Below are 22,134 nucleotides of genomic sequence, written 5' to 3'. Positions count from 1 at the left end.
ATCAAGCAATGCAGCCACATGATAAATGGGACTTCAGTTTTATGACTGATTGATACACATAAAAGTAACACACATTCTACATCCCTAAGTTTTCTCCTTTACAATGTGATTTACAGAAAATGGTAAACAAACAAACACAGGAGTGGATGGATCAATGGATGATGGAAGAATTGAATAAGGATTACCAAAGCGAAGTGATTAATGCGTTCAGTAATGTTGTGTAGTGCTACTATACATATGATTTTTTTTTCACTCACCACTGTATTGTTTGATCATAAAAGTTAGTAAATATTTGAGATACAGCATTAGCACCCTAACAAGTCTTGAGAATTCTACCAATTGACAACTGGAGAGTCAATGAATTAACATTTGTACACAATTCATAGCAAGCCACTATTATCAGAGCATATGATAGTTGAGAGAAGCTAATCATCAGTCATCATAGTTGAGCAAATACTGAAGATGGTTATTATCAGACCTCTGAAATTTGAACAACCTTGGTTGCACTCAATGTGTGGAACTGGACTGCTCAAATTAAATAACATCAGTTGGATGACAATCTCTAACTTTTTACTCCTTTATGGAATGCATTATCATAACACGAACAGTGTAGAGACAAAACAACATTGTTGTTGTGGTCTTCAGTTCAGAGACTGGTTTGACGCAGCTCTCCATTGTACTCTGTCCTGTACATGCTTCTTCATCTCCGCAACCTACATCCTTCTGAATCTGTTTAGTGTATTCATGCCTAGGTCTCCCTCAACAATTTTTACCCTCCACACTTCCCTCCCATACTAAATTGGTGATCTCTTGATGCCTCAGAACATGTCCTACCAACCGATCCCCTCTTCTAGTCAAGTTGTGCCACAAATTCCTCCTCCCCCCCAATTCTATTCAATACCTCCTCATTAGTTATGTGATCTACCCATCTAATCTACAGCATTCTTCTGTAGCACCACGTTTCTCTTCTTGTCCAAACTATTTATCGTCCATGTTTCACTTCCATAAATGGCTACACTCCATACAAATACTTTTAGAAAACACCTCCTGACACTGAAATCTATACTCAATGTTAACAAATATCTCTTGGCCATAAACACTTTCCTTGCCATTGCCAGTATACATTTTATATCCTCTCTATTTCGATCATCATCAGTTATTTTGTTCCCCAAATAGCAAAACTTGTCTATTACTTTGTCTCATTTCCTAATCTAATTCCCTCAGCATCAATTTGACTGCATACCGTTATCCTCATTTTGCTTTTGTTGATGTTCATCCTATATCGTCCTTTCAAGACACTGTCCATTCCGTTCAACTGCTGTTCCAGGTGCTTTGCTGTCTCTGACAGAATTACAATGTCATTGGGGAACCTCAAAGATTTTATTTCTTCTCCATGGATTTTGATGCCTACTCCGAATTTTTCTTTTGTTTCCTTTACTGCTTGCTCAGTATACAGATTGTGTAACTTCGGGGATAGGCTATACCCTGTGTCACTCCCTTATCAACTACTGCTTCCCTTTCATGCCCCACGACTCTTATAACTGCCATCTGGTTTCTGTACAAATTGTAAATAGCCTTTCGCTCCCTGTATTTGACCCCTGCCACCTTCAGAATTTGAAAGTGAATATTCCTATCAACATTTTCAAAAGCTTTCTCCAAGTCTACAAATGCTAGATACATAGGTTTGCCTTTCCTTAATCTATCTACTAAGATAAGGATCAGTATTGCCTCACGTGTTCCAACATTTCTGCGGAATCCAAACTGATCTTCCCTGAGGTCAGCTTCTACCAGTTTTTCCATTCGTCTGTAACGAATTCGTGTTAGTATTTTGTAGTCATTACTTATTAAACTGATAGTTCAGTAATTTTCACATCTGTCACCACCTGCTTTCTTTGGGATTGGAATTATTATATTCTTCTTGAAGTCTGAGGGTATGTCGCCTGTCTTGTACTTTTGCCCACCAGATGGTAGAGTTTTGTCAGGGCTGGCTCTCCCAAGGCTATCGGTAAATCTAATGGAATGTTGTCTACTCCCTGGGCCTTGTCTCAACTTGGGTCTTTCAGTGCTCTATCAAATTCTTCATGCAGTATCATATTTCTCATTTCATCTTCATCTACGTCCTCTTCCATTTCCAAAATATTGCCCTCAAGTACATCAGCCTTGTATTATTTATTTATGTTTTATTTATGTCTTATTTATTATTTATTTATTTATTTATTTAACCATCTGTAAACAATAAGTATTGTATGGATGTTGTCCAAAAGTACATGTAAATTTATGGGAAACAATTTGTGAAAAGGATCATAGACAGATTTACACTAAGTAGTACAAAGAATACAAAGTTGTGCAAAAAAATGTACAAAGAATAATACTTGGTCATACAAGACACAATAATACAACTTTTTATACATGTATGCTAACAGTATTGTAACTGCATAGTCTGTTTTCCCTAAGGCTTTACTTTTGTGTACCCTAAACAGGAAGCCCTTATACTCACTACAATAATTCAGTAAAGATTTTCAGTTTGGCGTTAATATAATCATTATCAGAATTATTTATTGGCCTAAATAGTCATTTACTTTATAAAAATATTGTTCAAGTAGAAATTCTTTAAATTCTACTTTAAATCTGTTTTCATCTTAACTTTCTGATGTTGGCTGGCAGTATATAGTAGAGTTTCTTACCAATATGGCTCACATGCCTTTGTGTGTGCGTGCATGCTTTCTTGCGTGCACTTTTTGTTCGCTGAGTATTGAGTGCTGTGCTATTTTGAGTATTGTAGTTATGCTAGTTGGCATTTGTCTGAAAATCTGTAAGGTGGGGCCCTAACATATAAAACACATTTGTATATATATACAAGGAAGGTATTATTAGAACTTTAAGCTTGTTGAATGAGGGTTTGCATTGTGTCTATGGATGACTGTGAGTTGTTATTCGGATAGCCCTCTTCTGTAACAGAAAGATTTGTTTTAGACGGGAAGTGGTGGAACCCCAAAATATTATTCCGTATGTTGCAAGAGACAGAAAATAGCCAAAATACGCCATCCTGGCACCCTCTGCAGTAAAAACATTTGCAATAATTCTAAGAGCAAAGCAGGCTGAGTAAATTTTCTGCATGAGTTTCATGACATGATCATTAAAATTAAGATTTTCATCTACATGAATCCCCAGCAATTTTGTTGATGTCACTCTGCCTATGACCTTGTCACCCAACAGCTGATCAAGATTTACATTTTGGCATATTTTCCTAAACTGCATACAATTTGTTTTATTTGCATTTAATGTCAACCGGTTTGCATTGAACCAAGTGTGGACATTCTTTATTACTTGATCAATAGTTGTTTGCAGCATTTGCTTCGGTGCACCTATTGTCACACTAGTGTCATCTGCGAGTAGTATGGCCTTGGTGGCTGCTGTACCTGAGGTGTGGAAGTCATTTATGTAGACAAGGAACAGTAAGGGACTTAGAATACTGCCTTGCAGTGCTCCTATTTCTACTTTTCTTGCATCTGATACTAAATTTATTTTGTAGTTGGAGTAATCTGACATCAGTCCTGCAATGTGTGTAGATATGTTTCAAACTCCTTTTTCCCTGTACCATGAATACTTAATGCTTCCAGTTTTTCTAAAAGAATGCCATGATTGACAGTGTCAAATGCTTTGGAGCCACCTAAATTTATTCCTACTACACTGTTGTCTTTTTCTAGAGTTTTGATTATTTGTTCAATGTAGCACATTAGTACTGTTTCTGTATTTTTATCACCCTGGAAGCAATGCTGATTTCTATTTAGTAACTTATGGTCATTTAGATATTTGTTGATTCTGTACTTCATTAATTTTTCTATTATTTTGGAAAATGCTGGAAAGAGGGATATTGACCAATAGTTTTCTACCTTATGCTTGTCGTCGTTTTTGAATAATGGCTTCACTTTTGACATTTTCATACTTTCTGGAAACACTCCTTCACTAAATGATCAGTTGGCTATTTATGCCAAGGGCCTTGCAATTTGTGCAGCTGTCCTTGTTATGATATAAACAGGCACCTCCTGCTGACATTTTAGGTTTCAAGCTTTTTATTACTTTGAACACTTCATGTTCATCTGTTGGATTTATCCTCAGCTACATGCAGCTTTTGGAAATTCAGCTTTTTTCTTGGGTTGTAAATTTAGAGCTTAATGAAACTGTTGCACTTATGAAATAATTGTTGATGTAATTTGGCAAATCTTGTTTTTTTAATATTGGCATTTTCTGTGTTTTTGAGAATGATATCCTGGCCTTTGTCTCTCTTTCCTGTTTCACTTTTCACAGTGCCCCAAATGGCTTTTGATTTGTTATCAGACTGTCTTATTAAGTTGTCGTTACTCATAAATTTTACCTTGGTAATTACGTTTTGATATACTATATTCTATGAAGTGTGGATCTATAGATACCTTCAATTTTGAATTTAGTTTCTTTAGAGTTCCACAAGAAGTTTTGATGCCAACTGTGGTCCAAGAACTTGGCTTTGTATTGTGACGTGATGTGAGTCTTGACAGCTTCTTTGGAAAGCACATTTTGAAACATCCCATAAAAATTGAAGAAAAAGTGTTATATGCATCATTTATATTTGTTAGGGACAGCACTTCTGCCCAGCACTCTCTAGTTAGGATATGTGTAAATTCTACAGTTTTCAGGGGCAAATTTTCTTTTATACATGAGTACACTTTTTTTTTTCTTGCAATGGCCTTGATGGAATTTTGAGGACAGGACCATTATGGTCTGATAATCCCAAATCATTATTTGTTACTTCTACTCCTGTGGATTGTACATTTCGAAATATATTATCTATAAGACTGCTTGTATTATATGTTATTCTTGTGGATTCATGTATGTGTGGAAACAGATTAAAACTACATAATAGATTTAAGAATTGATTTTTTATCCTACTTTCATTCGTAAGGTGTATGTTGAAAACACCACAGACAACTACAGTGGCTCTTTCAGTAAAAAGAATGTTAAGCAGTGCTTCTAATTGATTAATGAATATGTCTGTATTCCCAGTAGGTGGTCTGTATATTGCTGTGACTATGACTTTTCTCTGTATTTCATACAACTGTATAGCTGCTGCTTCAAAATGATTTTCCACACTCAATAATTCAGGTTTACACCTTCTTTTGCACCTGGTACTTGATTTAGTAAAGATACATTTCCATCTGAGCTCTTGATATTAACGTGTAATATTTCTGTAAAATAAATATGAGTTAGTAAGTTGCTCATCACCAAATTTCTGAAACAAATCTAATTTTTGTATTGTGTACAGTTGCCTACATGTTGGAAAATCTGCCTCCTGCTATAAGATCAGACCTAAAAAAGTAGGTTCAAAATCACCAGATAAAACAATCGCTATGTTTTATTTTGAAATCACCATCATAAATTATGAGATCACTCAGGTGGATAGCAATATAAATAAGTCCCTCTAGAGTTTTCAGACACTGCAGAATAGATTTGCCTTGACACACCTGGGCATTGAGTCAAACAGAGCTTGGATGGCATGTACAGGTACAGCTCCGCATGCAGCTTCAACAAGGTACCACAGTTCATCAAGAGTAGTGACTGGCATATTGTGGCGAGCCAGTTGCTTGGCCACATATCATCAGACGTTTTCAGTTGGTGAGAGATCTGGAGAATGTGCTGTCCAGGGCAGCAGTCAAACATTTTCTCTATCCAGAAAGGCCCGTACAGGACTTGCAACACGCGGTTGTGCATTATCCTGCTGAAATGTAAGGTTTCGCAGGCATCGAATGAAGGGTAGAGGCACAGGTCGTTGTGTATGTCTAAGGAGTGATTGGATCACATTATCATTGTGATTAACCATATTGCAGATGAATCCATTCCTAAGAACTTTGATCTGTCTGAGATAACCATGCTCTTGGACACACTGGCTCCATTACAGAGTTTCAAATACAGAATTACAGAAACCTGCAGCACGTGCACTTGCACACATGGATGCAGAAAAATATGTATGCAAGGAGTATTGCATTATCTTTACAATCATTTGGATACATTTACTTTGCCACATTTAACAAGCAGTTTATTGATAATACTTGCTACTTGTAAATTTTAATTTGTATAGCCTGAAAGTGAACTGTCTGTTTCCGCATTTGTCATTCTTTGTATTACATCACATTATTTTATATGCGCTTACTTTAATTGGCAGAATTAATTTTTCAATGTAACTGGCAGCTGTGTTTCTGGATACATTGGACAGGCTACTTCTTCAGTCTCGGATTGTACTTCTTCCAGTTGTTGCATAAATTCTGCTTTTAAATGAAGTATCTCAGTCTGTTAATATTTAAGAATTCTAAATATATTTTTGCTGTTACTCTGCAGATAATGCAGTAACCTTGAATCTTTACTTAATAACACAGATGCTTTTTTGTAAATGACTTACATTTCATGTTGAATAACAAAGTAGACAGTAGTTTTTTTTTAACTTTTATGAAAATAAAGAACTATTAAATGTATATTTTGTTGACAGATAATATCAAATAAAACTAATGACATTGATGTCGACAAATGGGAATACCTCGCAAGAGATGCAGCGCAGCTTGGTGTGCCAGTAGCATTTCAAAGCAAACGTCTCTTTGAATTTTGTAGAGTTGGATTTGTGGAAGGTGATGAACGTGCTCACATAATAATCAGAGACAAGGAGGCCATTACTGTCTTTGCTATGTTCCAAGCTCGATCAGAACTGCATTACTTTGCATATCAGCACAGAGTTGTTCTCAGCTTAGAAGAAATGTAAGTACAAACAATTAAATCAAGACCATTCTATGCTAAAATTGCACCAACAGTTTGATAATACCTGTTTTATATCAGTGAAATTCCTGATTTCTCTCTCTCTCTCTCTCTCTCTCTCTCTCTCTCTCTCTCTCTCTCTCTCTCTCCCTATCTATCTATCTATCTATCTTTCTCTCCTGCTATGCGTATGTTCTTTGAAGTCACTGCTTAATATGCTTAATATATTTATTTTTTTAATATGCTTAATATATTTATCTTCTAGCATTAACTTTTAGGAGAGATATCTGATGGTTGTAAATGTCCATCTTAAGTGAAATGTTTGCACAGTCATTTTAATGACTGTGACAGGCTGCCTGTTTTGTGGCACCAAGCAGTCTCTCTCCCTTATGAAGGTAAAAGACAGAAATTTCTGAAGGCCACTACTTAATTGTGAATTAAGTTAGTTGAATGAAAAAGAACAAAGAATGTGAAGTGAATTTTGAATAATCACTTCACTGAAAAATGAAACAAAGTAAAAAGGTAGAAACATGAGTGAAATGTCTTTTTGAAGTTGTCACAAAACATTTTATGTACATGACCACATTTAGCGGTCCTTTAAGAGACTGGCATTCAGCAGAGTCATCCAATTAATAACTTGTGCCACTTTCAGGATGACACTAGTAACACATTAACATTATGAAACATCAGCATTGTATCGTGATCTCACAAAGTAAATGGACAAGCTATACATACAGTGATGGTTCAAAATAATTATAGTCCATAAGTATGGCTACTGGAAATGAATTATACATTAATTACCTGTGATTTATAAGGCAGACAGCATGAATTGATTGAGTCTAGCACTTACAGAACTTCAGTCTCATTTTGTGCATATTATTCAGAACTTTTGTACCGCCTGTAGGAACTGGATAACATGTTGGAAGCCCCATTTATGATTCCTCATAATGTTACTTTTTGTGAATGCACCTTTTTTGTGCTCTTCCAAAACATGATAGTTCATGCTATGAGATTAGCAAGCAGTAAACGTAAACATGCAATCTCAGTGCAGTTCATTAGAGTGCAGTGTGTTTTCAGTTGTGAATGGGACACATTAGGGTGCACCATGTTTCCAGTTGTGAATGGAACAACGTGATTTGAGTAGATTGTTCAATCTGTTGACATGTATTGAAGGCTCTTTTCAAGCATAGACCAAGTGGGCATAGATCTCTTTATGGCAAGGAGGGTTGCTAGCACAGGAAGCTGCTTGCAAGTTGGTATACAATGTAGCAATGTCATTCAAACATTCAGCTGCTATGGTGAGAGATGAAAAGCTGAATATTTGCCTTAAAATGATCATCAAAAATTCAAACTTACGGCTGATTCCAGTAAATTATGGCTCATAGGTACCTGAGAAAAATGCAACAGAACTGTGTGTTGCATTGTTAGAGGCAACTGGAAGGGCTGTGTCAACGCAGCTGCTACAGAACTGACCCATATAATCTGTTTAACTTCTAAGTTTTTTTTTTTTTAACAATTGCACAAACGCCCAGTGTCATTGTGCACAGAGAGGGTCAGCAAGGGAACACCTGGAAGGATACCTAGATTAATGTTGCCAGTTTCTGTTCACAGATGGGTGCCAGATTTGTCTGATGATTGTTGTAGAAGAGTGTGAAGTTGGCTTGGTACCAATGTACATTTCAGGCATGCCACCTCATGTGTTCACCAGGGAAGTGGGTCAGGCATATTTTCAGCCAGTATTCTGGATGAATTTTGGATGCCTCCCATCAGTATCAAGAGTAATTTGAGGTGTTTTGTAGGACCCTCCAACATGCTGTCCAGTCCAAGAGCCAATATTTAGGTGATGGATCCATGTTTCAAGCTGATTGTTAATGAACACAGTGCACTGACCTTCTGAAAACCTTCTTCAATGAAGCATGAATCAACTTGATGGAATTACCTGCAACATCTCTGGACAAAATGTCAATTGAGTATGCTTGAAACCAGTCCAAACATCCTGTGTGTCTTCTCCAAAAACTTCTTCCCACATTGGATTGGGTGAATTGAAGAATGGGATGAAACTCATTGGCTTTGACCAATGATGTCATATTTAAGTCATAGATGATAATTTGTTTACTTCTCAACCATAGATAATAAATCTGTTATCTTGGGAAGCAAAGCATAAAACCATAAATATAGATAAATAACTGTGTCATTAAAAGAAAGAAAGAAATTATGTATCGATTTTGTTGTTGGTCGTTATTTTAAGGAATCGGTGTACATATTTTAATTTACTAATGTATCCACCATGGATAACGAATAGGATATCAGTGTCAGGTTTGTTGTTCTTTTTGTTATGGGTAATACTAGTATCCTATTTTTTGGCTCACCTATATAGATCAACTGAAGTACAGGATACCTATGTAAGATTAGTAGTTTTGTCCACAATAGGTAATTTATAGATCTACGAGAGAACAAGATACCAATGTTAGATCATATGTTTTGTTCAGTGTGGCTAGTACTACAATCATGTCCGTCAGCTGTCCTACATAGTTTAACTAAAGTACAAGATACTAATGTTAGGTATGCTGTTCCTTTCACTGTTGGTAACACTAGTGTCCTATTCTTCAGCTGGCCTACATAACTCATCTGAAAAACAGGACACCAATGTTAGGTATGTTGTTGTTTTCAGCATTGGCAATACCAATGTCAGGTTGGTCACTTTTTCCTTCATCAGTAACATGAGAATCCTCTTCCTCAGTTGAAGAACAGGATATCAATGTCTGATTTGTCATATTTTTTATGTTGTGTGATAAATTGTGGCTATGTTTGTAGTTCTCTTTTTAGGTTGTGCCCACCAGAAACCCACTAATTCCCAGGTCTGTCCCATTTTCATTTATTTTATGCACTTCGATAAATCATTTTCTCTTCTTATTGTTTTTTTTCTTTACAGAAGGTTCTTTTATAATTATGCGTTTCTGTAATGAACATGTACAATCTCTGTTCTCTGTGACATATTTCAATTTTTCATTGTTTTGTTACATTATATGGTTACATTACAAATATGGGTTTACTTGATGTACGTCTGTGATCTCTGTTCTCTGTCCTACATTTCTTTGTTTCTGGTTTATGCTTTCAAGTGTTTTGTCATATATCCTCTGTGGTTTACATACAGTGTTATCAGTCAAAACTGATGAGTTGTATCCCATTCTTCAGTATTTCCGGATGATGTTCAGACAGTTGAAATTAAAGAGGCACGAGCTGCAATGTCTCGACCACCTCGTCAGTCAGAAGACTGATGACACAAAAAGAAATCAGCCACTCGTCCTATAATTTTTCACAATATTTGAACTCCGGAATATAAGTTCTGTTTAATTCTAATATTCATATTAAATAGATCTCAGCTTTCAGCTTTTCCTGTGCATAGACTGCTCATAGATCTATCAGAAACCTGTAAAGTTATTTAGATGTATGCAGTAGTAGGTCAAAACATAAAAGTTATGAAAATAACTCCTTTTCTACTAATACACTTAATATCTTGATACATAATACTTTGAAAAAATTAATTTAGAAATAATGATTAAAGTTAAGAATCTAAGTAGATAACAGTATTCGTAGTTGGTTGTTAGTATTCTTTATAGTAGTAGCTGTCAATGACTGCTTCTACCTGTTAACCTACATTCCTGAAGACCTCAGCTATGATGGCATTTATGGAGTATGTATGAATAAATGGAGTAGTATGAATTCAAAGATGTCATTCTCCTTTTACCCATTGACTCCTTTGCAGTTAAATTACATTACACATATCTAATTTATTGACATTTGCGAGTGAGTAAGAGCAAGCCTTACTTACAGGGATTAATTTTTTTTAGAAATAATGCTGTTTTTATAAAATCAAAATCTAGTAGAACTTAGAGTATACTGTTTCAATGTGCTAAATTGAAAATGTAATAAATTAAGTGTAACAGTTCTAATTTGTCATTAGGTTGCTGGATGCATTCAGAGAAGCTGACAGAGTTGGATACACACATAATGGGTGAGCTCTATTTTCTAGTATGCTGTTTGGCTACTGTGTGGCTTTTTGTATATGAGAGGTCAACAGAAAATGGTTTGATTTCAGTAGATTTGTAAGCATTCTTATAAGGAACGCTGATAAACCAAGCATTGACATACACTACATGAATCAGCAAAGGCTTATCTTGTTGGTTGTCATTCAGGCCTCTGATCAATTTCCCTTAAATTTTTCTAATGTCTACTTCTGTCTCTAATTTCTGATCTGCTGTTTCTTTGTCAGATTCACTAGACCACACATTCACTAAAGCATCTTCTCATAATTCCTCCATTTCTTTTAACTTTTTATTAATTTTTTTCTTTGTTTCTTGCTCTTGTTCTGTTATGGCTCTTGCCATGCCCCCTTCAGTAGTAGTAGTAGTAGTAGTAGTTGTAGTAGTAGTAATCAAATTGCAGTACCTACATATGAGATATCATGACTTTGTCCTCAACAGAAAGCACTCAGAATGACAATGCAATCAAAGAACAATTACTGCTCACTGTCTGCATATTCCAAAGAGTGTCTATTGAACTTCACTTGGGGATATGTCTTTTCCCATAAAGCACTCTCCTTAAAGTGGAGAATATTAGGAACATAGGGGTGCTTGAATTTTATAACTTTGCCAGCTTTTGTGCAGACAGTCTTCAGCTGCAAAGACTTGGCAAGTAGAACAGGTGCCTGTGAGACCAGCATGAATTGCCCAGGACTAGGTTTATCATCTGCTGGTTGCATGGTTGTGGAAATGTTGTCCCTGTTCTCCATCGCATTACTCGCCTCGTTGTCTGAATTTCCCATATTGGGTTCAGTCTTTCCACTGATACGTCACTAGCCTTCCCATTTTGCAGAATCTCAAATATGTGTTTATGTTGCCACAAAACTTGGTTGGGTCCTGTATATGGAGGCTGAAGAGGTGTCTGCACGGAATCAGTGCACAGCATGATATGCGAACAGTCTGTTAGGGTCTTGTGCAAGAAAACATGGTGTAACTGTGATGCACAGCCAGTGCTTATCAAATGTTTGCCATGTTATTCCAAATCCCCTATACCAAAAAGTGTCTCTCTGTTGGGTCCAAGAGCAGTGCAGAGGTGAGAAACTCCACTATGATCCTTATGGCTCTCCATATACCATCTCAGCCACTGAAGGACTGATATCAGCCTTATAAGCTGTTTACAACACCAACACCAATACCAACAGTACAACTTTCCCGGTGGCAAATGAGGACTGCTTTCAGCATGTGATGCTACCTCTTCCTACCTATCCACCATACCATTGCTGGATGGTTGGTAATTGGTCGTGTGGCGGTATTGGAATCTGCTCAGTTTAGCCAGCTTGCTGGATGGGCTGGACTCAAACTGCCTGCCCTGATCTATCACAATGTGAAGGGAATAGCTGAAGCACACCAACTAGTATGTGATGAATGCATTTGCAAAAAATGCCAAATGTTATGTTACCTTAACAATGGTGTTCATCCCTAAGTGTGCCAGATTGTGCACACTGTCAAACGTTATCTTGCAAAATTTTTGTGTGATATAGGGTCGTGGTGCCTGCCAAGAGGTATTGCACCACAACTTGACACCACAACCAGGTACTTCAACCTGCTGGTGTCACAGACTCACAGACTGATACATCAGTAAGTCTTTCAGCTGATAATCTGCCTTTTGTGCCTTAGAGAGGTTGTCATTCTTCAGGACTGCAACTGCACCACTTGCTTAGGAGATTGGAACTGCACGAAACACATGAAGTGGCATCTCTCACAACGAAGTCAACTTTTCTGACAGTGGAGTGATTATATCACATGAAACTCTATAACTGAGGAAAGTCACTTCACTTTTACCCACCATGAATTTGTCTTACTTCAGTACCACATTGTAGTCTTGGAACCTTTGCTGTACATCATCCAAATGTTGGCATGTAATTGTGCATCAGCAGAGCATACCAAAATGTCATCGAGATACACAAAATGAAACAGCAATCCCTGCAGCATTTTGTCAATAAACCCTTGCCAGCTCTGCACCACACCTTTAAGTCAAAAATGCATGCTCAAGAACAAAAGGCTGAAAGATGTGATCACTGCTGTCTTTGGAACGTCCATAGGTGCTAAAGGAATCAGGTTTCAGGCCTTGTGGCAATCCAGGTCTGCAAAAACTGTTGTATCACCCAAAGCATAAGTGAAATCTTGAATATGTGGAATAGGAGATTTGTCTGGAATGGTACTGGCATTTAATCCTCAGTGACCCCTGTAAGGATGCCAGGTACCACCTTTCTTCCTGACAATATGTAGTGGAGATGCCATGGTGTTACCTGAATGCTGTAGGCTACCAGAATGCAATCTCTTCAAAAACAGTTTTAATTTCCAGAATTTTATCTGGTGCACTTCTATAGACACACCGTTCAACTGGTGGTCCAGGTATAGTATGTAAGTTGTTTAAAGTATTGTGCTTTAAGCCCTGCAGCAGCGTCGATACCTGTAGAACAGGTTGTTGATGTATATTGCTGACATGAAATGTCCTACCATCCTACCAACTTCAAAACCCCACAGACTTTCCTACTGTTGGATTGACTTCGTCCGCAGCTCGTGGTCATGCGGTAGCATTCTCGCTTCCCGCACCCGGGTTCGCGGGTTCGATTCCCAGTGGGGTCAGGGATTTTCTCTGCCTCATGATGATTGGGTGTTGTGTGATGTCCATAGGTTAGTTAGGTTTAAGTAGTTCTAAGTTCTTGGGGACTGATGACCATAGATGTTAAGTCCCATAGTGCTCAGAGCCATTTGGATTGACTTCTCAGCCAGGCCTTAGACAAGTCCACAGGCAGTGCAAAATGTGCAGGGAAATTTGCTCCTAAGATAGGTTGGGAAATTTATACCACTACAAATATCCACTTGGAAGGAGTAGCGAACCACATCTCGGTTGCCAGTTCCATGCAACCTAGTGTCCTCATACTAGTATTATTGATGCCTAACAGCTGCAGTGGCTCCAGGGAATCCAAGTCGGTTGCATATCTGTATACAGATCAATGTGTCACCTCAATCAATAACTTTATTTATGAAAATACAGTGTACAATCTCCAATGAATTTAATGTATTCACAAACACCTTTTCCTTTACACCAAATAAATACACTTTCATTTACATTAATTTTAGCTCTCTTACGGGTATACAGGACAAAAGGTGAAGGGGACATATATGCTGATTTGCCGAAGTCTTTATTAGCATTTTTGGTAACATGATACGTTTTGTAGGCTATGATGTCTCTGTCGACGAAGCTTTCCAATCCAGAAACGTTTGGGACACCACTCCCACCACGTACAACTGCTACTGTTAACCAGCCATTACCATGAGAAAATGTGTCATTCAAATCAATGCTGAAATTCAATCTGCACCCACAAAACACAGAAGGTCCATCTAGCAATGCGTGGCAGGTTGTTGACTTATGAATGAGTGACCACCAGAAATACTAACCCAGATCGTCTGTCAGCAATGTGCAACCAATTGATTTTCCCACATGTTTCTGTTGAATGACCAATTGATTTGCAAAGACAGGTGGTTGTGTATTCTTCACAGGTATGTCAATATTGCACTGTGGTTCAGGAACTACTACTAGTAAAAGTTTCATATACCGATGATGCCATGGTCCATGGTGCCTATTGCAAAGCACTATTACCATTCTGGTAATCACTCAGCCTCATGCACTTCAAGCCTGTGGCCCAAACTGCCTAAAACACCAGCAGATGGTCAATGCAGGATCTTGAGCTTGTCCGCAGTCCTGGCAGATTAGTAGAATGTTGTGCTCATTGCCATTTGTCTCAACCTATTTGAAGCTCGAATGCCTGCAGTCAGCCAGCCATCTTTTGCGGTATAGTTTGTAAATCTTGTTGAGATGTGGTCTTACTCAGCATTCACTGAAATGCCTCCAGTGCGCAACAACATCAGCATTCTTCTGAGGCCTTTTGTGCCTGACTGTGACATTTACCGTCAGCATCTGCTGGTGCTGCAGCCGCTATAACTGCCAAGTCTAATGTGCTGTGGACATGATTGGCTACCCGCAACAATTTATCAAAGGGCTGCTACGCGTGCACTGTCTGGGTTAATTGCACCTGTAGAAGCAACTGCTGTTGCCAGGTGTGGAGTAGCCACTCTTAAAAGACCACACTAACTTCCACTATAGATTGTGTCTCCAGAATTCTGATGGAGTTTTTCACCTCTTCGCTCATAATACAGGACCTGCTTAAGCTTTTGTTTTGGGGACTCGGTGCAATGAATGATAAACACCATCTTGAGAAATGACAGTTGCTCCTTGGTGCAAATTACTGACCATCAATGTAAATTGCTCCTGGTCCTCTGTGATTTTTTGCTGGGCAAAAATACTTTCTAAATGTACAAGGATATTGAGCATTTCATAGAACTGAAATTAAGAACAAGGATAAAAAATGATTCGTAGGCATTTACATTCTTCTAGGTCTAATTTACCAAGGATTGGATGAATGGATAGATAGATAGATAGATGACTGTGGCCTTGGAGTCGGAACCATCCCACAATTTGCCTCAGTAATTTAGGGAATCCACAGAAAACATAAACAAGATTTCAGAAGAACACACACACACACACACACACACGCACACACACACACACACACACACACACACACACACACACACACACACACACAGAGAGAGAGAGAGAGAGAGAGAGAGAGAGAGAGAGAGAGAGAGAGAGAGAGAGAGAGAGAGGGGGGGGGGGGGGGGCTCACCACTCTTTGGTGAATTCATGCTTGGGGAACATGTCCTTCCTGTGCACTTCTGGAGGCTAGCCCATGTGTCTGACAGGTGACTGGGTAATGCATAATTCCCAGCCCCAGGTTGGTGGGTAGGATTCGCACATACCCCCTGTTTTGGGCCAGACCCAGGGAGAGGTGATTGCCTGACCAGCGACTGTCCCAAACTGCCAATTGGCCTCTCTGTCTGAAGTTTGGGAGGTTTCAACAATCACAAGTTGGGTGAGCCCCCACCCCCTCTGAGTGGGTCTCCAGTTGGAAGGAGTGCACCATTGAACTCGTGGCAGATTTTCTCACAATCAGCCCATCACCATCTCGGACTATTGTTTCCTAAACATAAATGAAATGAGGCTAAAGATTCCAAGAAGCTCCCAGCTGCACCTCAGTTCCTCATGACATCACGTAGGGAAGACAGTCATTCCTTTGCAACAGTTAGTCCAGTTACTATTCTGAAAAGTGTTGATGCAATTGCAGGCCCTGTAAAATCCTGCTCTCATTTATGTAACGGCACTTTGGCTTGAAAATCACAAATGGTCTCCAAAAGCAAACAACTGCTTGCAGCTTTGCTCCTCCACAACTATCCTGTTAGTGTCAAGGCCCATCCAATGCTGAATTCTTTGTGTGGTGTTATTTACACTAGGCTGTTTGATGGTCTGACCAAGGGAGAAATCCAAACTTAGCTCTCTGATCAGGGCATCACTGCATTCCGTTGGGTGTAGAAAAAGGTTGATGCATCCTTCATGCCTGCATACTCTCTTTCCCTCATTTGATAGTATAGTGTTTCCATCAAAGATCAAAGCAGATTATGAAGTCATCACATCCTGACTGTACATTCCATACCCAATGCACTGTTACCAGTGTCAACATTACAACCACACTGGAATGTCCTGCCAAAACATGGCCAAATGTGTTATTTGTGGCAGGAATGCTCATAGGGTGATTGCCTACCTCCTCCTCCTCCCTGCTGTACCAACTGCAATGGCGACCATGCTGCCTCATCCCAAGAATGTCCCGTGTATCTCGATGGGAGGGGCCATCCAGAAGATCCAGCTGAAGGAAAAATGCCTTTCCCTGTCGCTCACTAGCTGTTGGCTAGTCGAAAGCCCTCTGTTTTACCATATGGCTCTTACAGTACTGTTCTTGCTACACCTTGCTCGATGAAGGACGTAACTACACAGACTTGTGACCTCACATTCAGCCCTGCAGTTGTCAAATCCCCCAGTATCACAGTAGCATCTCTATCTCCTCCTCCTCCATCTGTGAAACAAGCCACCAAATCTTCACCTACAGTGGCAAAATCACCTGCTACACAACCGGTAGACCAGAAAGGACAGAAGGAATACTTCTATAAAGACTTCTTACATCCCTCAAACCAACAAACATCTGAGTCATTATCTGCCAACCACAAAGGGGTAGTGGTAATAGTGATCTTCTCTGGCCATAATGCTGCAGATGGTGAGGTGAACCTTTCACACCACATGTCATGCAGTCTTCCTTCTCAAATGCAGCTGGCAGACAGAAGCAAACGAGTGTGACCTCAGAAGACCAAGCAACATTTCCGTCAACATGAGCAACAGTTTACAACCAGCTACACCCAGTGCGTTCAGAGCCTCCTCCACATCTTGATGTAGAAGTCTAAAACAGGTTGGCAATGGACATCAGGCAGGAAATTGAAAATCCTAAATATTCAAAAACAAAGTGAAAGAATATCTCTTGAGCCACTCCTTCTGAAATTTATCGGAATACTTGCACTCAGGAATGTAAATTCTGCAGAACTCTAATATTACTGTTATAGTTCCTGACTTTTCCAGTATATTGACAGCTGATACTGGTCTGTATAGAGTTAAATAAATGCTTGTTTGAAATATTAAATAGAGACAACAGCTGAGTATTGTAGGAGGAAAAGTGGCATTTCTGAAAGTAACAGATTTTCTCCTTGCATACATATGAAAGTAGTGGCGTGCGCGCGAGTGTGTGTGTGTGTGTGTGTGTGTGTGTGTGTGTGTGTGTGTGTGTGTGTGTGTGTGTGTTGAATTCTGATACCCTGAATATTTTGAAGTTGACATATTCTACTGCTCTCATGGTAACCAAATAATTGTTTCAGTCTCAAAGAATTGCTAACTGATTGCACATTTATACATGCAAGGGATGTTCAATAAGTAGTGGCAGCATATTTCCTTCTCAGCCAATTGCTGTTCAAAGAAATTGTAATTTGGTTTGTGACTTGCTTAAGTATTTTCACTTCATCTCGTATGTTTTCAGTGACTTACAGTGGGTGGCAGTGCTTTAACTGGCCTTCAGAATGGCATCTACAACTTAGAGTATTTATTGAATTTCTTTTGGTAGAAAAGCAAACCATTATAAATATTCACAGGTATTTATAGAATGTCTACAGACACTGGGCAGTGAATTCAAAGTACTGTAAACCATTCAGCGAATCATCTGTCATGAACAGAGCAAGGAGAGGAAATATGTCAGAACTGGGCTGGCGATACTGTTGTGATTCCTGCAGTATTTCAAAATGTGGACACTCTTATTCAAAGTGACTGATCGGAAAACAATCTAACAACTCAGTGCTCACTTTGAAATCTGTCGGTAGTGCCTGACACAATTGTCCACCGCATAGTATATTCAGAGGTTTGTGCTTACTCAGTTTCTTGAAGCCTAGCTGAAGAGCAGAAAGAGGAAAGAAGGGCCATCTGTGGCAAATTGATTGCCTGTTAAGAGTCTGATGATGATGATTTCCTGTGAAATGCTGGATTTACGTCTTTGAGCTTGAAATGAAGCATTGATTGGAGTGTGTAGTCTCATCCCTTCTTCCTGATTACGTCTATTGTCCACATTAAAAATGTCCAGTCCAGGTAATTAGTAAGCAAAGTCTTCTGTCAAGAATTGAGGGGAGCAAAGACTACAATAAACTTTCAGGTTTACTTAGCTTGTCATACTGAGATGGCTCAAGTTATTCTTGTCTAGGATCTGATTCTTGAAGCTGAAAATCTCACATCAAGTCCTCATGGTTGGTTTGAATTTCTACGTAAATATATTTTTCACATTTTAGTACGTCATACAGTAGTTTGATTTTTCACATTAACAAAGCTGAAACTATATTGTTCACACAAGAATACAAAAATACATCCGATCACATCAGAGGCAAGCTTATGACTCCCACCCTCTGCTAAATGACAATATTCCAAAGGGTTTACAAATTTTCTTAACGAATGAATTTCTATTGGTTTCTGCTACATTATTAATTTTGATCATTATTTCATAAATGAATCCAGAAATAAACATAGTAAACTGTACAAGATTGTATAATTAAGAACAGTAATTTTAAGTGTGCCAATAAATTCAAATGTTTCTAAAAAAGTAATTTCAACTGTACATCCAGAATTAGTACTTATTGATTATAGAGACTAAAATATTTTATAAAGTAATTCCTTTTCATACATTTTAGCTTGAAATGTAACATACTGTGTATAAGTTTTCAGAAAAGCAATTGAGATAATATTGACCTGTCCACAATTCAAAAAATAATACTGCTATCGACAACTACTGTTGAGGAAAACTAATGCTAGAGGAGGATGTCCTGTTTCAAGTGGCACCACACAACGTCTCCTTTCATGAAGAAGTTCGCAACAGTACACTCAACTGATAACATTGTGATTACAGTCATCGAGGCCCTGAAGGGGTTTTCTGTTCGATGTCTCTCTCATGGTCAAATAATTAACTTCGAAATCTATTGTGAGACTCTAGGAAATTGAAGAAAAGTTTACAGTTTGTTTGTGACCACAAAAATGCAAATGGCCATTTCTTTCTCCATGATAACACAAGGCCACAAAAGAGACTGCACACCCAAGAGGAGACTACAAATTTAGATGTGCATTCCTTCTCACCTGCTCTACAGCCTGGATCTCGCACTTTCTGATTTCTCCCTCTTCAGCCCACTGAAGGATGAGCTCCATGGAAAGGACTATAGCAATGATGGGGGAGTTATTGGTGCAACAAAAAGTTCACTGAGATGCAGACCAGTAGAGTGGTACCAGGATGGCATACAGGCTCTTCCATTCACATGGCATAAGGCCATATAATTTAATGAAGACTTCATTGAAGACAGTGATGTACAGTCAAATAATTTAGGAGCAATATGATGTATTTAATTCATGAAAAAAAAACTATCCTTCGAGAAAAAGTGGAGCATTGCTTATTGATGAATACTTGTACATCAGCAGTACAACAGACTGCTTTCAGTTTGTATAACACTAACTCCAGTGTTATTTCTGGTGGAAAATTAAACTGACAACTTCTTTGAGATCATGAGAAGCTGTACAGTTTTTACACTAAATACAGTATATTTTACACTAAACAAATCAACTACATTACAAAATAAAAGCTTCTTGTGAATGTAAAGTTCACCTTATCAGAGCAGGATGTTTTTCTCTGTTGCCAGTTTGTTCCATGTGTACCAAATAATTCTGGTTCCTCTCCAACCCCTCCTGAGACAAGTTTTCTAGACAAATTTAGCAGGTATTTTCGGTTTTATAAAGCAAAATACAAAGTTTTAAAACATCAAAAATAAATGTAACAAAAATTGTTTCACAAGTGTCATTGTTTTCTTTTTCTTTTTGGGAAGAAACAGTATTTTTTCCATTAGTAAGAATAGTTGCTTGCTTAAATTCTGCTCTGTAGTTGTTTCACTCGTTAATAGTTTCAGGCAAGATAATGGCACCCTTTTTAGATCAAGTATTAAGGTAATAGTATTATTATCCAAATCTACTGTGTCAACTTATGTAGCCAAGAATTTCTGCAACTGAGAACTCTACAGCAGCTTCACTCTAGGTAGTCTTTATGATGGCTGTGATGAACAAAGAATTTTGCTGTTAACCATTTGACTGCAATGGCTGCTATAAAACAGTTTATCATTTAGCAGTGGTGAAGAGTAAGGTATTCGTGATTGCATCACTACTGCCAGACTGTAACCACTCCTCACTGCTTGCTCTTCACCCAAGAAATAGCATTTCAATATACTGTAAATGACATTTTCATCAGTTCAGTGTTAACCTCTTGAATCATCTCACACCAAACTTTGTAGCTTGCTGTTTATCCAATAGATGGCAATAATGTTTATTGTACATGATTTCCTTGCCTATCTGATGTGAGTACTTTTGGCAGAATTTCAGCATATTTTGTTACTGAGTAAATTCAACATTTTACTTTCACATTTTATGATTTCTGTCAATTCTGTGCTCTCACAGTTTCCCGAGGGACTGTAGTGTTATTATAGAGTGCAGTAAATGGTGTAAATGTTGTATAAAATACCTTGATCAAGGTCCGCGTCACTTTCCATTTTTAACCGGACTTAACGTCTGAGAAAGTAAATAATAATAATAATAATAATAATAATAATAATGCCTTTTATTCTTTCAGGTACAAACTATCAGAGATACATAAGGATGCAAGAGCATTTGTGACTTTGAACGACAGCATATTTTATAATTTGTTATACAGCCATGATGAATACTTGGAAACCTCAAGAAGACTGCTTGCTGATATATGTGAAAGAAAAATATACGAATTTGTCTGTCTAAAACATATAACACCAGCAGAGGTAATAATTTTACACCAAGAAATATTATGTGTCATAAATTTCACATGAACAACGGGATACCGAATTTTTCAAGTGTGAAAGTACATTCAAATATATTATTTCAGTTACTGTCTGGTATTGCATGCTCCAATGGAAGTGAGTTAAAGTTTCTGAATTAAAATTAATTGTATATGTGAGATGGATGTGTTGCATATAAATAGACAAGGTAAGAACAGGTTTTCTGTAGGTTTACTTAATTATCAAAAATGTGACAAATTTCAGATAAGACAAAAAGTTCGCAACTCCCATTCTTCATTAAGAGAAACAAGTAAGTCCCACGGAGAAATCTGTAAAATTTGCTGTAGATGTAAGCAATGAAAATTCCTCAGAAAAGGAAACACACATTTCTTGATGGTGTCATAGGAAGAGCCAAGACAAACTTACTTTAGGCCACAATCAGAATCCAAAAGTCCCAGAGGAAAATTACTGACAAAGTACTAGGCCAAACAAATATAAAAATAATTCACCAGAGTATGCAGTGCAAGAAAAATAATGTAAACCAATTAGAAATAATAGTAAATAAGCTAACTCCAGATATTCTAGCTTTGCAGAACACGAACTAAATTAGCTAGAAATATTTAATCTTCCCATAGCAGATTGTATAACAACTAGCTCATACAGAAGTGATATGGAAAATGAGAGAGTGGCAATGTTAATCCATAATAAGATAAGCAGAAACTGTATACATAGTCCTGACTAATGAAAAAAATATAAAATTGAAAATTAAGAAAAAGCAATAAGACAGAAAATAAATTTTAGTAGTCTGCAGACTGCCAAATGGATGTGTAGACACTTTCCTGAGAAGTAGGAGACCTTTTGTATATCAGATTCAGCAAAAACTGTAAATGTGTAGAATTAGGCAGTCTAAACATACATTCACTGAAAAATTCAAAAAACAGTATGGGATCTTATT

General features: G+C 37.9%; 1 protein-coding gene across 1 annotated transcript in view; it reads left to right on the top strand.

The window, feature by feature from the left end:
- LOC124789366 overlaps positions 1–22,134 on the top strand; it is a 385,815-nt gene that overhangs the window by 333,852 nt on the left and 29,829 nt on the right. Inside the window, exons 8-10 of the mRNA XM_047256693.1 lie at positions 6,518–6,780; positions 10,742–10,792; positions 21,002–21,182. Coding sequence (XP_047112649.1) covers positions 6,518–6,780; positions 10,742–10,792; positions 21,002–21,182 — 495 coding nt within the window. The remainder of the gene's footprint in view (positions 1–6,517; positions 6,781–10,741; positions 10,793–21,001; positions 21,183–22,134) is intronic.

Source organism: Schistocerca piceifrons, chromosome 3, assembly GCF_021461385.2.
Source record: "Schistocerca piceifrons isolate TAMUIC-IGC-003096 chromosome 3, iqSchPice1.1, whole genome shotgun sequence".
Lineage (NCBI taxonomy): Eukaryota > Metazoa > Arthropoda > Insecta > Orthoptera > Acrididae > Schistocerca > Schistocerca piceifrons.
Note: the sequence above shows the minus strand (reverse complement) of the source record. Positions and strands in the feature narration are given on the sequence as shown.